A 15,644-nucleotide genomic window follows, 5' to 3' on the forward strand; every position below is an offset into this window, starting at 1 on the left:
ACGGGGACGCCGGAGAGTTGAAGGAAAAGATGTGCGTGAGCTGAAAGGGACAGGTACATGCTGGAGAAAACCATGGCATGATAGTTATTGTAGTTTGGCATGTTGATTTGACCGGATGACCATCCCTGTTAGCTGCTGAAGCTGCAGCAGAGGCTGTGAAACACCGTTGATGGAGGCAGTGGAGGTACAGTTACCCGATTGCGGCTATTGGAGTCAAAATCTTACTCCTTCTTGGGAGACATAACTCAAGGCACATCTTTTGGAAAAAAACCTTGTGTTATACAACACAAATGTTAATGCCTTCAGGACGGCGCTATCTGCTGCCACCCAAAAAGACCAACTGTTACTCCAAATCCTTCATTCCCTCTGCCATTAAGCTGCTGAATGCCGAGTAGCTGTCTTGAATGAATTGTATTCTGCACAAACCTCATATTGGTTATGGTTTAAAATTGGTGGATTGTAATTTGTTATGTGCAATACACTTGGCACTTTATCCATTTTATTTCCTCTCTCTTTATCGCACCTTCCCATATGACTTTTTATTGAGCTCCCTCTATCATTGATGACTGGCAGTATGAATGTGTATGTTTCAGTGAACTGTAGAAACTGAATTGCCCTTCGCGGATAAATAACACTATCTGTATCAATATCTGTATACATATAAAAGCTTTTGTCATTCGGATATATGTGTCCATTAAAGAAATGCTGGTTATGATCTATACAAACATGACGGGAGCACTGTGGAGAGAGCGCGGTGCACTGCAGAGAACAGTGGTGAGTAGGGCAGCATGATGTGAGGAAAATATCTAATTTACGATTATTTTTGACTGATGTTGCAATATGATTCACGATATTGGAGGGAATGATCATTTTTGTATCATTATTCTCATTTTCATTGAAATTATTATCATTGAAAGAAATGAAAATGATTATAGTGCGATTTTTGCGAGGATCTGTACCAAACAAAGATTTTTTTCTTTCACCACTATCCTCGTTGTGTGCAAAAATAGATTTCATAGCTAAAGTGAAGCAAATATCAGGGTTCGGCAGTCTGAGTTATAGAAACCCAGTGGGTATCTTCTCTTTAAAGTTCAACCCCCCCTTTATTGCTATGTCTCTCGTACTGTAGCTCAGCAAGGGAATAAAAAGAGGCAATTCTGTCCTAAATAGACAGGAACTTTCAAACATCCACAGTTGATTAGACTAACTCAGACATTAGCTTAAACTGCACTTTGGAATGCATTTTCCAACAAAAAGAGGACAGTTTTGTCTCTTCCATTGCAATCATGCTAGCAAGGTATCTTCTTTTCTTGATCTTTTCTTTTCTTCTTAAAGTCAATTCCATATTAAATGTCCTCATCAGCTTCAGCATTTCTTAGGTGCCTATTTCTGCTGCCGGTTTTAGAATGTCAATGCAGTATGTTTAGTGGTTTGCTGGATATTCATAATTTCAGACTTGCAGACTATTGTTATGACTTTTATGTAAAAGTGACTCAAGCGTTTATTCAGACATGAGACCAACATGTAAAATGGTCAACATGTTTACATGGGTTGACATAAAGCAGCAAATCCTCACAACTGAGAAGCTGGAACTGTGCAATGTTTGCGGTTGTGATGGAAAAGGACTGGCCCAGACTAAAACTAGACCAAAGTGTGTTAAGGTTTCCTATAGTTAGTCTTGTCATGGTCAGAGTTTTGGTCAAAATCAAACATGACAAAAACACTGATTTTTGCACTCAGGATTAAGACCAAGACAAATTCTAATCAGGAGTCATTCCATAGGAGATCGCAGCTCAGTACAAGTCTTATACTCTGGGTAAACAAAGGTTTGGGGTGTTAACATTTTAACTACCATTAAACATATGCATTGCTGTCACTGTGCGCACTATGTTCTTCAATTTGCCCTTTCAAAAAATGCATATCCATGTGTTGACCTGTATAAATCCCTATTAGCAACGCTCCTGCTAGAATAGGCACAATGGGATATGTACTGGTGGAGAAGTGGAAGAGGGAAGGATTAGTGTTTAGCAAGTGAAGCAAATGTGCGTGCGTTGGGTAGAGGTCAACCTGTCACAATCGTGGGAATTAGAGCAGCCAGGAGGGGAGAACCTGATACTGCGGGGCTGACAGCGTTAAAGGGCCTGTTGAATTAGTAACCTGTCTACATGGCCGGGGGATATGCTCAGAGGGGCAGAAGTAACAAGAGGGACTTAAAGGTGAAATCACCTGGTGAATAAAAGACAGAAAGCAGGGTGGGAGAGGAGGGAGAAGGGACAGGGTGTCACGTCAGGGTTAAAAGGGGGATTAGAGTCACAGATTGGAAGGGGGAGGGGGGTCTGCTTACCCCCATGGCTGCGAAGACAATGGCAAAGTTCTCAGAACTGTAGTCCATCACATCCTTGGACTTCTGCACCAGGCCAGCCTGGCGACAGATCTGGGCTGCAATCTGAGAGCAAGAAAACACACAGGAGCATTCAGACACTCAGGAGGTCTTAATGTCAACACAACAAGCTAGGTTTCCACCCACTTGTCAATCTTATTATCTGAATTTCGCTAAAAAATATCATGCGAATAAAGCCGGTGAGAGCGTTTCCATCCAACGGCTTTAAAGCCAATAAAGACCTGTGTGTAATGACGTCACATGCTGTGTTGCTGTCACACTCTTATATTGAATAGATTTGAGACATTTGAAGGTGTTTCCGTTCATTTTCGCACTGAATCGCTCAACATTCAAGCTAACATTTTCAAGCTAACATTTGCGAACAAAGTTTGCTAGCCAAAATGGATCACGCTGCCTACGTACTACAGTACAAGTTGTAATAGTGCTTATGTGCCAGCTGATAGCGACATGTCAAGCTATAATAAGACAATGACACTATCAAAACATCGCTATGATGATGCAGATGGCATTTCTTTGCCTTTTTCAGTTGCATAAAAACATGTGGATGGAAACATGGCTACAGTCTTTACTATCATAACAAATGTCCACCTAATGACGCAACGTATATTTACGAGAGGATGTAAACGATAGGTTTCTATTTCTATGAGTACAAGAATGTGTCAAGTACTGTATTGTTGGGACTGGACAGCATTTGGTTGAATCTAATTTGGTTCAAGCTGGTCCTCATCCTCAACACGGGCCTTTTTCAGTCGCGGAAAATACTTTTCAATACTCATCTGGATTGAAGCAGCAAACATTCAGTGTAAGAGTACAAAAAATGACATAACATTATTTATAATAAGTTTATTTGATTCACAGCTGCTACATATAGACCTCGACAACTCAACCCATTTTGCATGTTAACTTTCTAAAGCAGGCGCAATCGCTTGTTCGTGTATCTGTGTGAGAGACGCATGAGCGACAGAGAGATGGAGGAGAGCAGGGAAAGGAAATGCAGCTGAATGAATACGCTGCGTGTTTTAAATAGCGTTAAAAAAATGTTTTTATAACAAAACGCAATATGTGGCGGCCGGTGTTGATTGTATTGCTCACCGCCACACATTAGTCCAAGTGTGGGAAACACTGTAATTAGATTTAACTTCCAACATTTCCAAGCACCTAAGGTTATAGATAACTACTCTTGAGATCTGTGATCAACTTGTATTGGCTGAGAAAATTCAGAAACACCATAGCTTTAAATGGTAGCCTAATTCATGTTCACAACTTGGAGCTGCAAGCTGAACTACATGAGCAACACAAGATATGAAATCCTAAACAAATGTAATAACAAGTGTAGCCTACTTGCTTAGCATACCTTATTTTATATTAAGGAATGTATTGAGCTCTATTTAAAGATTTACCTCTTCAGAAGGAACCAATGGGCTTGGATCGGAGTCCGTTTACATGGTTAAAAGGTTTTACTCTTTTAATGGAATGTGTTAACAATAGGGCTGGGTACAGAATTCAGTACTTTTTAGGCACCGACCGAATTGCCTATGAAGTATCGAGTATCGAAAAATGCCTCGTCATTGAATACCTAAATCAGTAAATCTCATCAGCGTCGGTGAGCCAATCAGCACGCAGCATTCTTCTACCAAAGCACTAATAAATGTCTAGGATTGGCTGTCTAAGGTTACACGTCGTAGAGACACGCAAAAAAAACTCTGTTACACAGAGATCACTCACGTAGTAGGAGCTGGAAAAACAATGAAAAGATTTGTGCGGTAATGTGTAATGTTGTAATTTCTTTTCGTTTTACAAAATTGGTATATCGTTTAGGAACCGGTATCAAAGTCACGTTATTGGTATCTGTATCGAATATTTTTGAATGATACACAGCCCTAGTTAACAATAAGACAAATCTAAGATATCAGCTTATGCTTAAATTATTCTGTTTAAAGGCTCCACAGAGACAACTCATCAAGTCTTTAATTCTACATTTGTTATACTGTACAACAAACCACAACTAACGTCTTCACTGAAACTAATAAATCCAGCAGAGTGAAGATTCTGTGTGATGCGTCATGACTTTGTGGAATGAAAGAGGAATTTCACGCTGATCACATAATGTCATGGCCACAGCGTTGATCCGGCCTGACCTCTCCGTGCACCCCCGGGTTCAGGCACCTGGCCCATACACAACACCAACACATGATTGACCTCTGTGACATGTGCTTCATCAAACAATGAGCCAAATGTTCACACCATCCCGATGGCACAACAAGCGGGTCCTCATTAGGCGGACAACACACGCCCTGGTTCTTTGGCCCGTTCACCAGCGGGACCCTTTGGACCATTCATTTTCAGACTGCGGATGAGATTGGGGTTGACGGCTGTATTTATGCTCATAACACAATAACTGATTAAAGAAACTGATTCTATGGCATATTTGCACTGTACATTTTCACTACAACCTGGCTTGGTTGCAACCTTAATCTAACTGACTTCACTTTAAAAGTATTTGTGGAAAGCATAACCATACAAATATTAAAAGCAGGTCCATGGAATATTGTTCTCTGATCAGGGATAAAGAGGAGCCTAAATGTGAAATCCGCCAACTGTTGATTTTAAAAAAGGAGCTGTACTCAAAATACTGAAAAAAAAAAATTCTTCATGGCTCTCACAGACCCCCAATACATGAAATACCGGCGTTTTACCCCCCCACATGCATTCATATGCACGCATGGCCAGACCGGCTACCAAAACAAACACTAGAGAAGCTCAGAGTACAACACACACACAGAGGGAGTGTGACTTCATTCTTTACTCCACTATACCTTTACACAGTAAATATTTCTTTACTGCTATATTAATGTTCTGAATGTCAAGTACAGCCCCTTTTAACTGACATGTGGGGATTCCCAGTCAGAAATATGCAACACTGATTACATTCATAAATTATTCATTACATTTATATTTTTATAACTGTATCTGTACTAACACAGAAACCTAGTTTTATAAGAGTTCATTTTCACATTTCTACTTGCATTTTGGAAACTGATGGTGGCAGATAACAAATGAAGTTTAAACATGGTCTTGTTCCCGGTGTCATAACACATTCAAAATAGGGTTTTAGTGGCTATCAAAACATCTCCCGAAATACATAAAGAAATACAACGTTGTTACTGACCGAATTGCACACCATTGTCAGTCAGTAATGCATTCATTTTTGTCCCTGAGCATTGATGTGTACAAGACTGTTGGAGTGAAAAGAAGAATACAGGGGTCGGCATTGGTTTCTAAAACCTTTTTTTTTTTTTTTTTTTCCATCAGCTGAAGAGGATCAAGAACAGCCGATGGCCTATCACATAAGAAACCTCAGTTGTGCTTCAGTAGATTGAATCAATCAATATGGTTTCATGGAATACAATGGGGGGTGTGTGGACGATCTCCAAAGCTGTCCTACTTAAACTGGTGTATTGTGACAAATAACCTCCATTAGTCTGGAAATAATACATCACTCTCCTTCTTTAAGTATGACCTAATCTGGTTGACACTGGAGCTAAAGCCAAAGCCCAGTGAACGCTATACAAGCACAATGAGTTTGGTTTAAGTTTTGCTTTTGTTAAAAGGTCCCATGACATGGTGCTCTTTGGATGCTTTTATATAGACCTTAGTGGTCCCCTAATACTGTATCTGAAGTCTCTTTTATATAGACCTTAGTGGTCCCCTAATACTGTATCTGAAGTATCTTTTATATAATAATAATAATAATAATAATAATAATAATAATAATAATAATAATAATAATAAGTTTATTTGATATAGCACCTTTCACAGACAGAATCACAAAGTGCTTCACATGATAAAAATTTGTACAAAACATAGTAAATTATACAACAATAAAGATAAAAGACTAAAAAACAGTCATTAAAAGACAACATTTTACATAAATGAATCAAAAGCAAATTTAAACAAGTGCGTCTTCAGCTGCTTTTTAAAAGCTTCAACAGAGACTGCAGAACGTAAGGCAATAGGAAGCACATTCCACAGGTTTGGAGCCACCGCTTCAAAGGAACGGTCACCTCTAGTCTTTAAACGGGTGCGTGGGACAACCAGTAATACCTGGTTAGAAGACCTGAGGGGCCTATTTGTACTGTATGAATGGAGCAGGTCCAAGATATACGCTGGAGCCTGACCGTGCAAAGCTTTATAAGTCAGAACCAAAACTTTAAATTTGATCCTGTCGTTAATCGGAAGCCAATGTAATGTGTATAAAACTGGAGTGATGTGGTGCAACAATTGGTCTTATTTTCATTTAGCTGTAGAAAGTTGTTTGCGAGCCAATCCTTAATCAAATTGAAACATCTAAGGATGTTGAATAGGGGCCAAGATACACCGAGAAACTTCTGTCTGATACATAGGTGAACCAATCCAGGGCGCTTCCTGAGATACCAACCCAATGCTTAAGTCTTTCAAGCATGATGTTATGATCCACAGTATCGAAAGCGGCACTAAGATCCAGCAGCACCAAAACAGAGCATTGACCCTTGTCAGAGGACATTAATAAATTGTTGGACACTCTAAGAAGAGCGGTTTCAGTTGAGTGTTTCTGACGGAAACCAGATTGAAATTTGTCTAAAATGTTCAAAACAGCAATGAGCTGTTTAGCAACAACTTTTTCTATAATTTTGGAGATAAAAAGGCATTTTCGAAATGGGCCTATAATTTTCAGGCAGTGATGTATCCAGGTTGGTTTTCTTTAAAAGTGGCTGCACACTTGCATGTTTAAAATATAAAAAGGGACACAACCAGATTGCAGAGAGCTGTTGAGTATAGCGAGAACCCAAGTACTCACAGACCCAAGAACATTTTTAAATAATGAAGTTGGTATAATATCTCCTGGGCTCGAGGAAGATTTCATACTGTTAACCAGATCAGTGAGTTCTTGTAGCAAGATTGGAGCAAAATGGTTCATGATTGGTGGCCTGATTGAGTGAGCCGAAAATGGAGTAGTCGAAGGGATAATTCCATTTCTGACGTCACTGATTTTCTTTACAAAGAACTTGAGAAAGTCACTGCGATCCTTGTTTGAAAAAATTGGCACTTCAGGAGGTGCAGGACTGACAATATTATTGATGGTTTCAAAAAGGATTTTAGGGTTTTGTTTACTTGATGAAATAAGATTAGCAAATTAAGTTGTTCTTGCCTCCTTAACCATGTTGTTGTATTCAGTTAAGAGGTCCTTGTAATATAGTTGGTGAACATGAAGCTTGGAGGATTTCCACTGTCGTTCCGCCCTCATGCGACAAATGCGCCTGAAACAGCGTATGGAGTCACTAAGCCATGGGGATGTGTTGACAGGGGAAACACGACGCATCTGACATGGGGCCACTTTATCCAACACTGATATGCAATTTGTGTTGAATGAATGGACCAGATCATTAATGTCAGCATGAGAGGACAGCAGTGCGCTTTGGACAAAAGCTGCAGTAAACCTCTCAGCTGTGGAGTGATTTAAGATGCGAGAACATCTTACATTTTTACTGGGCAACACATCAGGATTAAAAGACAAATTAAAAAAAACACAATCATGGTCAGTAATATGCAGTTCCTCAGTGCAAACAGAGTCAATATTAAGACCATGTGTAAAAACAAGGACCAAAGTGTGACCCCCAATGTGTGTGGGACCAGAAACATGCTGCATAAAATTAAAAGCCTCAGTTACATTAAGAAAGTCTGCAGCTAAAGTACTAGACAAATCGTCAACATGGATATTAAAATCTCAAAACATAATAACGTTATCCAACATAATAATGGATGATAGAAAATCACTACATTCAGACAAAAAAGACCTTTTAGAACCAGGTGGTCGATAAATTAAAATACAATAAAATGGATAATGCTCTGATAATCGTTTCATCTGATCTGAGGCCGTATGTTTTAGACACTCGGGTGAAGAGAGGGGCAGAGCTGTCAACCGATCACCATCTGGTGGTGAGTTGGGTCAGAGGGTGGGGGAAAGACTCTGGACAGACCTGGTAAGCCCAAACGTGTAGTGCGGGTAAATTGGGAACGTCTGGAGGAGGCCCCTGTCCAACAGACTTTCAACTCACACCTCCGGCGGAGCTTTTCGTGCATCTCTGTGGAGGCTGGGGGCATTGAACCCGAGTGGACAATGTTCAAAGTTTCCATTGCTGAAGCTGCGGCGAGGAGCTGTGGTCTTAGGGTCTTAGGTGCCTCAAGGGGCAGTAACCCACGAACACCGTGGTGGACACCGGTGGTCAGGAAGCCGTCCGACTGAAGGAGGAGTCTTTCCGGATATGTTATCCCGGAGGACTCGGAGGCAGTTGCAGGGTACCGAAGGGCCCGGCGGACTGCAGCCTCTGCCATGAAAGAGGCAAAGCAGCGGGTGTGGGAGAAGTTTGGAGAAGACATGGAGAAGGACTTTCGGTCGGCACCAAAGTGCTTCTGGAAAACTGTTCGCCACCTCAGGAGGGGGGGGGGGAACCATCCAAGCTGTGTACAGTAAGGATGGGACACTGTTGACCTCAACTGAGGAGGTAATAGGGCGGTGGAAGGAGCACTTTGAGGAACTCCTGAATCCGACTAATACGCCCTCTATGTTAGAGGCAGAGCTGGAGGATAATGGGGGATTGTCGCCGATTTCCCAGGCGGAAGTCACTGATGTAGTCAAACAACTACACAGTGGCAAAGCCCCGGGATTGATGAGATCCATCCAGAAATGCTCAAGGCTCTGGGTGTGGAGGGGCTGTCCTGGTTGACACGCCTCTTCAACATTGCGTGGAAGTCTGGGACGGTGCCAAAGGAGTGGCAGACTGGGGTGGTGGTTCCCCTTTTTAAAAGGGGGACCAGAGGGTGTGTGCCAATTATAGGGGTATCACACTTCTCAGCCTCCATGGTAAAGTCTACTCCAAGGTGCTGGAAAGGAGGGTTCGGCCGATAGTCGAACCTCGGGTTGAGGAGGAACAATGCGGATTCCGTCCTGGTCGTGGAACAACGGACCAGCTCTTCACTCTCAAGGATCCTGGAGGGAGCCTGGGAGTATGCCCAACCGGGTCTACATGTGTTTTGTGGATTTGGAGAAGGCGTATGACCGGGTCCCCCGGGAGATACTGTGGGAGGTGCTGCGGGAGTATGGGGTGAGGGGGTCTCTACTCAGGGCCATCCAATCTCTGTATGACCAAAGTGAGAGCTGTGTCAGGGTTCTCGGTAGTAAGTCGGACTCGTTTCAGGTGAGGGTTGGCCTCCGCCAGGGCTGCGCTTTGTCACCAATTCTGTTTGTAATATTTATGGACAGGATATCGAGGCGTAGTCGGGGTGGGGACGGGTTGCAGTTTGGTGGGCTGGGGATCTCATTGCTGCTCTTTGCAGATGATGTGGTCCTGATGGCATCATCGGCCTGCGACCTTCAGCACTCACTGGATCGGTTCGCAACCGAGTGTGAAGCGGTTGGGATGAGGATCAGCACCTCTAAATCTGAGGCCATGGTTCTCCGCAGGAAACCGATGGAATGCCTTCTCCAGGTAGGGAATAAGTCCTTACCCCAAGTGAAGGAGTTCAAGTACCTTGGGGTTTTGTTCGCGAGTGAGGGGACAATGGAGTGGGAGATTGGTCGGAGAATCGGCGCAGCGGGTGCGGTATTGCATTCAATCTATCGCACTGTTGTGACGAAAAGAGAGCTTAGCCAGAAGGCAAAGCTCTCGATCTACCGGTCAGTTTTCGTTCCTACCCTCACCTATGGTCATGAAGGCTGGGTCATGACCGAAAGAACGAGATCCAGGGTACAAGCGGCTGAAATGGGTTTCCTCAGGAGGGTGGCTGGAGATAGGGTGAGAAGCTCAGTCATCCGTGAGGAGCTCGGAGTAGAGCCGCTGCTCCTTTGCGTCGAAAGGAGCCAGTTGAGGTGGTTCGGGCATCTGGTAAGGATGCCCCCTGGGCGCCTCCCTAGGGAGGTGTTCCAGGCACGTCCAGCTGGGAGGAGGCCTCGGGCAAGACCCAGGACTAGGTGGAGGGATTATATCTCCAACCTGGCCTGGGAACGCCTCGGGATCCCCCAGTCGGACACCGGATAAGCGGACGAAGATGGATGGATGGATGGATAAAATGGATTAGAATTACCAACTTTGGTAACCTGCAGGTTCAAATGAGGAAAAAACTCCACTGGGTACTGTCCGACTTTGAAAGCAGCCTTTATATACCACCGCGAGTCCTCCACCACGACCTGAGGTCCTGGGAGTACTGATAAAACAGTCAGGTGGACAAAGTTCAATTAGAGGGCCGTATTCTTAAGTTTTTCTGCCAAAACTCCGTCAGGAACAAGAAATCAAGGCACCTATTAATAAACGAATCATTCAGAATAAAAGATTTGTTTGTAATGGATCGAGCATTTATTAACGCCATCTTGAGAGGCGCTGACCCAGTGCTAGGTACAGCAGGGGCCCGTTCCAGGGGACGCAGATACCTTGGAAGTGATCCACCAGAGCGTTTCTTCAGGGTGGACGGCCTAATTGTTAAAATGGTCTGTATGGGACAATAGAGTGGTGATTCATGTGTAATTGCCACTGACGGGCTGTAGGGGGAGATGTCACTGCTGACAATGTCCTGAGAGAAAGAAGTGGTACTGAGAGAAGAAGAGTCTGTGAAGGGGGTGTGTGGTGTAAATAGTCATTCACGTGTGGCGGACTGTACAACGTGCTGTACGTTAGCAGCTAAAAACGAGCTGCCCAGCTTGTTTGGGTGGACACCATCATTCCTGAAATAGGAGGAGTGGTTCCAAAACAAATCAAAATTGTCGATAAATCCAAAATTATGGACACAGCAGGTGGACTGGAGCCAGGTGTTAAGACTCAGAAGCCGGCTGAAAACTCTGAACCGCGGGACACCGTTGGTAAGGGGCCACTGATAAAAACAGATTTGCCACAGAGCTCTAAAAGGCTAAAAATGTCGTTAAAATCCTTCCTTGTCTTCACCGATTCCCGACGTGCCATATCATTATGGCCCACATGGATAATCACCCGAGTAATGGAGGGTGAGAGAGACTGCAGTAGACCTGGCAGTTTCTCCAGAAGGCCTGGGACCGTTGCTCCCGAAAAACAGTGAGTTATGGCGTTATAAAAGCTGTTTCTGGTAATACTGTCACCCACTATCAGAGTTGTCGGGGCAAAAAGGGGACGATCAATCTGAAGGCTTGGCTGCTCATGGCAGCAAGGAGTAAGGACTACACTGCATGACGGGACAGGAGAATTTAATGGGTATTGAGTGGAAGATTACCTGCCAGGTCCGGTCGAGGAAGCCCACCAGAGTGACGAAGCACAGCCTCTTTGAGGATCCTGCGCCGAGCAGAGGCGCTCGAGGTCCGGGTGGAGGGAGGCCTCTGAGCTGACTTTCCGTTGGATTCTTCCGGAGCCTGGACAGCGTCAACTTTTTCCGCTATCAGCGGCGGTTGGCCTACGGGGTTGACAGGCGTTGTGGAGGCGACCCGATTTGGTCGTAATGGAACTGCAGAGGCACCAACTGTGAGGACCGGGTTTTCCACAGCTAAAGCAGCATATCGGTTGGAGAGTGACAGGAGAGGTGGAGAGACGGTCCCGTCGGAGCCCCTCTTGCGTCTGCGGACCACAACGTCAACCCAAGTTGACCCATGGAGTGGAGTAGAGCACGAAGAGGGCCGCTGACATGCGGCTGGGTCCCATGTCACAGTGTCCTGCAGGGTTGAGTCAAGAGAAGCCAACTTCCGAGACTGTCCACAGGCCAGATCTACATAACTGGACAATAAGGAGTCCTTCCTACGAAGTTCTTCCGACAGCCGTAGGATATCTTCTTTGAGGTTTGCTATTTGTTTATTTGCCTTGATTAAAAGTGCACTGCCCTCGTTAAAACCGACGCAGCTATCACCGTCGTGGAAAGAGTGTTTACGGTATCAGCAGCAGTGGTAGCAGTATTCATTGTAGCATCCATTTTTGATATAGACCTTAGTGGTCCTCTAATACTGCATCTGAAGTCTCTTTTATATAGACCTTAGTGGTCCCTAATACTGTATCTGAAGTCTCTTTTATATAGACCTTAGTGGTCCCCTAATACTGTATCTGAAGTCTCTTTCCCGAAATTCAGCCTTGGTGCAGAACTACAGCCACTAGAGCCAGTCCCACAATGAGCTTTCCTTAGGATGTGCCATTTCTGTGTCTGTAGCCACTGAGGAGGAGAGAGGCGGGGCAAAGTGGAGGGTGGGGTTGTGGCCTTGACCACCTGCCACTTTGCTCGTTTGAAAGCCATGATGTCTCATGGGTGTAGGGTTCCAGACTTACTTTTTTCACTAGGAGCACAGTGGCCCCCAACTACAAAATTTAGGGGCAACACCGTAAAACAACATGCTAACCAAATATTCACATTTATACTAATTTCCACTGTATTACTAATAAACACTTTGATAATAGATGCAGACATTACAAGGTGATGTTTCAAATTTAGTTTCACAATTATTTTGCACTTTTGAAGATGCAACAAACCGACAGCACCATCGCTGTCATGACAGTACAAATATTTAAAAAATATACCAGCTCTAGTCTCCAGTCTACAATTATAATGAATTCAACTTAAAATTAAACATGCATTGTTTAGGCTACTAAACTAAAATAAAAATAAACCCCTCCCTTTCTCCGCCCAAACCTGCCCTACAATCTTGAATTGAATAATTATTAATTTGTTGCTCACTGTAACTTTTATTCTTGTATTTATATTATTCTTTTTTAGCCGGTTTTATTTTCATCATGACCGTTTTTAATTGCTCTTTAATGTTTCATGTAAAGCACTTTGAATTGCCTTGTTGCTGTAGAAATCAAGCTGCCTTCAGCCTGTCAGTCAGTCCCCAGGGCAGATAACCAATGTTGTGCCTGCTCGACTCACAGGAAAACGCCAGCGACCGCTTTCGCCTCGATATTAATATAATATCGCGGCAAACGCTGTCTGTGTGAAGTTTTGAAAAAATGTAACCACACTTCTAACCACTTTATTGGCATTTCCGTGATTAACTGTAACTTCAACAAAACTGCAGAGCTGACGAGTCTGCTCCCTCCGCACCTCTGCGCGTGTGTGTGTGTGTGTGTGTGTGTGTGTGTGTGTGTGTGTGTGTGTGTGTGTGTGTGTGTATGTACGCCGGCGCTCCGCTCTCTGTCGCTTTGCAGAGAGGACAGATAAGCTTTGTGCTTACACGCTCTCAGGTACCGAAATTTCCACGTTTAAGTGTAAAAAAGGGGGCAAATTTACTGGTCGCACATGTGCGACTGAATGTAAAATTTAGTCGCACACTCTAAAATTTTGGTCGTAGTCTGGAGCCCTTGGGTGGGCCAAATTCTCTGGGTGGGCAAAGCAGAGAAAGGGGAGGTAGCCTTGCTCCTTATGACCTCATAAGGAGAAGATTCCTGATTGGCCCATCTGAGCTTTCATTTTCTCAAAGGCAAAGCAGGATACCCAGGGCTCGGTTTACACCTATCACCATTTCTAGCCACTGGGGGACCATAGGCAGGCTGGGGGAACTCATATTAATGTTAAAAAACCTCATAAAGTGACATTTTCATGCCTTGGGTTCTTTAATGGTGAAGTACCAATCCCGTAAACACACATGGGGTTTTCCTGCTATAGGATTCTTTTTTGTGTTTTTAATGTTGCCGTTATTTAAATGTGGGCAAGTCATGTAGAAACTACAACCATGGCACTTACCAATTCACTTCTGTCAAATGTTTACTTTACCTGAACTGCATCTATACAACATGAGATATTCTAGTATGTAACACACTTCACTAACATTTACTTTTGTCAAATGAGTCACGTGCTTCTATTGTGAGGCATCAAAATCTCTGGAAAGGAAGCACAAGCCAATTTGTCATCATGTGACACTGAGGAAAACAGCCGACACACAGGAATGACCGGAGTAATCAACGTTATGCACTTCCATTGTGAGACTGCGACAGAAATGATCCCAAAGCTTTTATCTTGAGATTTTGGTTCATTCATTGGGAACACATATACCTGTATATTTCAGGAATTACTAAGTATCTGAGTTTATTTCCAGTTTGCCATTTGCTTAAGAAATGATTATCAAGTGAAATAACAGAAGGATTAGATGTTATTGACATTTTGGCAAACAAATGCTTTAAGATAGTTGGAGAAGTTTATGAAACTACTGCAGTTCTTGCTGCATTGTGTCTTCAGACCCCCCCCCATCCGCGCGCACCAATCACCGACAGCCCACCGCCAATATACGCTCCACCGCTGCACTCACCAATGAGAAACCTATGAGATACCTAACACCATTCTACATAATATAATTTCACCAATCAAGAATTAGTTACTCCATAACCATATACAAGTAGACCATAAATGTTTAATTTATTTATTTATTTAATACAATTACTGATATCACTCCTAACATTGAATTGAAAACAAACTGTTGTACAGGAGGCATAGCCCAGGGAAACTTCTTCCACCTGGAAATACATTGTTTGGCTCATCACTATCTTCAAGATTACAATAAATTATTATTACTGTGTAGAGGAGTGGATGAATGGCTGTACGCGTAGTGAAACTACTATACAAATGTTAAAACAGGAGGCAGAGAGAGCTAATAAATATGCCTAAGTACTTTTGTGTTAAAGATGAGAGTCAGACCAGGTTAACATGTAGCCTTCTTCTGATTACTGAAGGGAAATGAAGTAGTCTAAGTAATGATTTACTTATAAAGCAACTTTAAATAGGCCTAAAGCAACTACTAAAAAAGCACAAGATTGAAGCCTGACAGAGACACAATTATAGGTTAATAAATAACATGGGTCAGATATTTTCAGATACGCTTTTAAAAATTTGACATGGGTGACATTGCATTAGGTCAGTTGCCATCACATCACATAAATAGCCTAACGGTTACCTTTATCTGACGTTAATCAGCACCTGGCCTTTCTAAAACCTTTTAGTTTTCTAGCCATTCCACCACTTTTCTAACTGCCCCCAACTAATGGGAAGGATGGCAGGTGAGATAGGCTAGCCTATTGACACCAGTGTTGGGCAAGTTAATTCCAAAATGTAATACATTATTGATTACTAGTTACGGTCACTTGAGAGTAATTAGTTATATTACAATATTACTGTCTCTGAATTGTAATGCTTACACTACTTTTGTGTTACTTTCACCAAAATAGAAGCAGAAGTATTCTTGGCAGGTAGCTTGTGAATTTCACCACGTGGTCAA

At 43.0% G+C, this 15,644-nt stretch overlaps 1 protein-coding gene across 1 annotated transcript in view; it reads right to left on the reverse strand.

The window, feature by feature from the left end:
• Positions 1-15,644, reverse strand: part of atp6v1ba (ATPase, H+ transporting, lysosomal, V1 subunit B, member a) — a 59,143-nt gene that overhangs the window by 13,901 nt on the left and 29,598 nt on the right. Inside the window, exon 7 of the mRNA XM_028603991.1 lies at positions 2,345-2,446. Within this exon, the coding sequence (XP_028459792.1) occupies positions 2,345-2,446 (102 nt within the window). The remainder of the gene's footprint in view (positions 1-2,344; positions 2,447-15,644) is intronic.

The sequence above is a fragment of the Perca flavescens genome, chromosome 17, assembly GCF_004354835.1.
Source record: "Perca flavescens isolate YP-PL-M2 chromosome 17, PFLA_1.0, whole genome shotgun sequence".
NCBI lineage: Eukaryota > Metazoa > Chordata > Actinopteri > Perciformes > Percidae > Perca > Perca flavescens.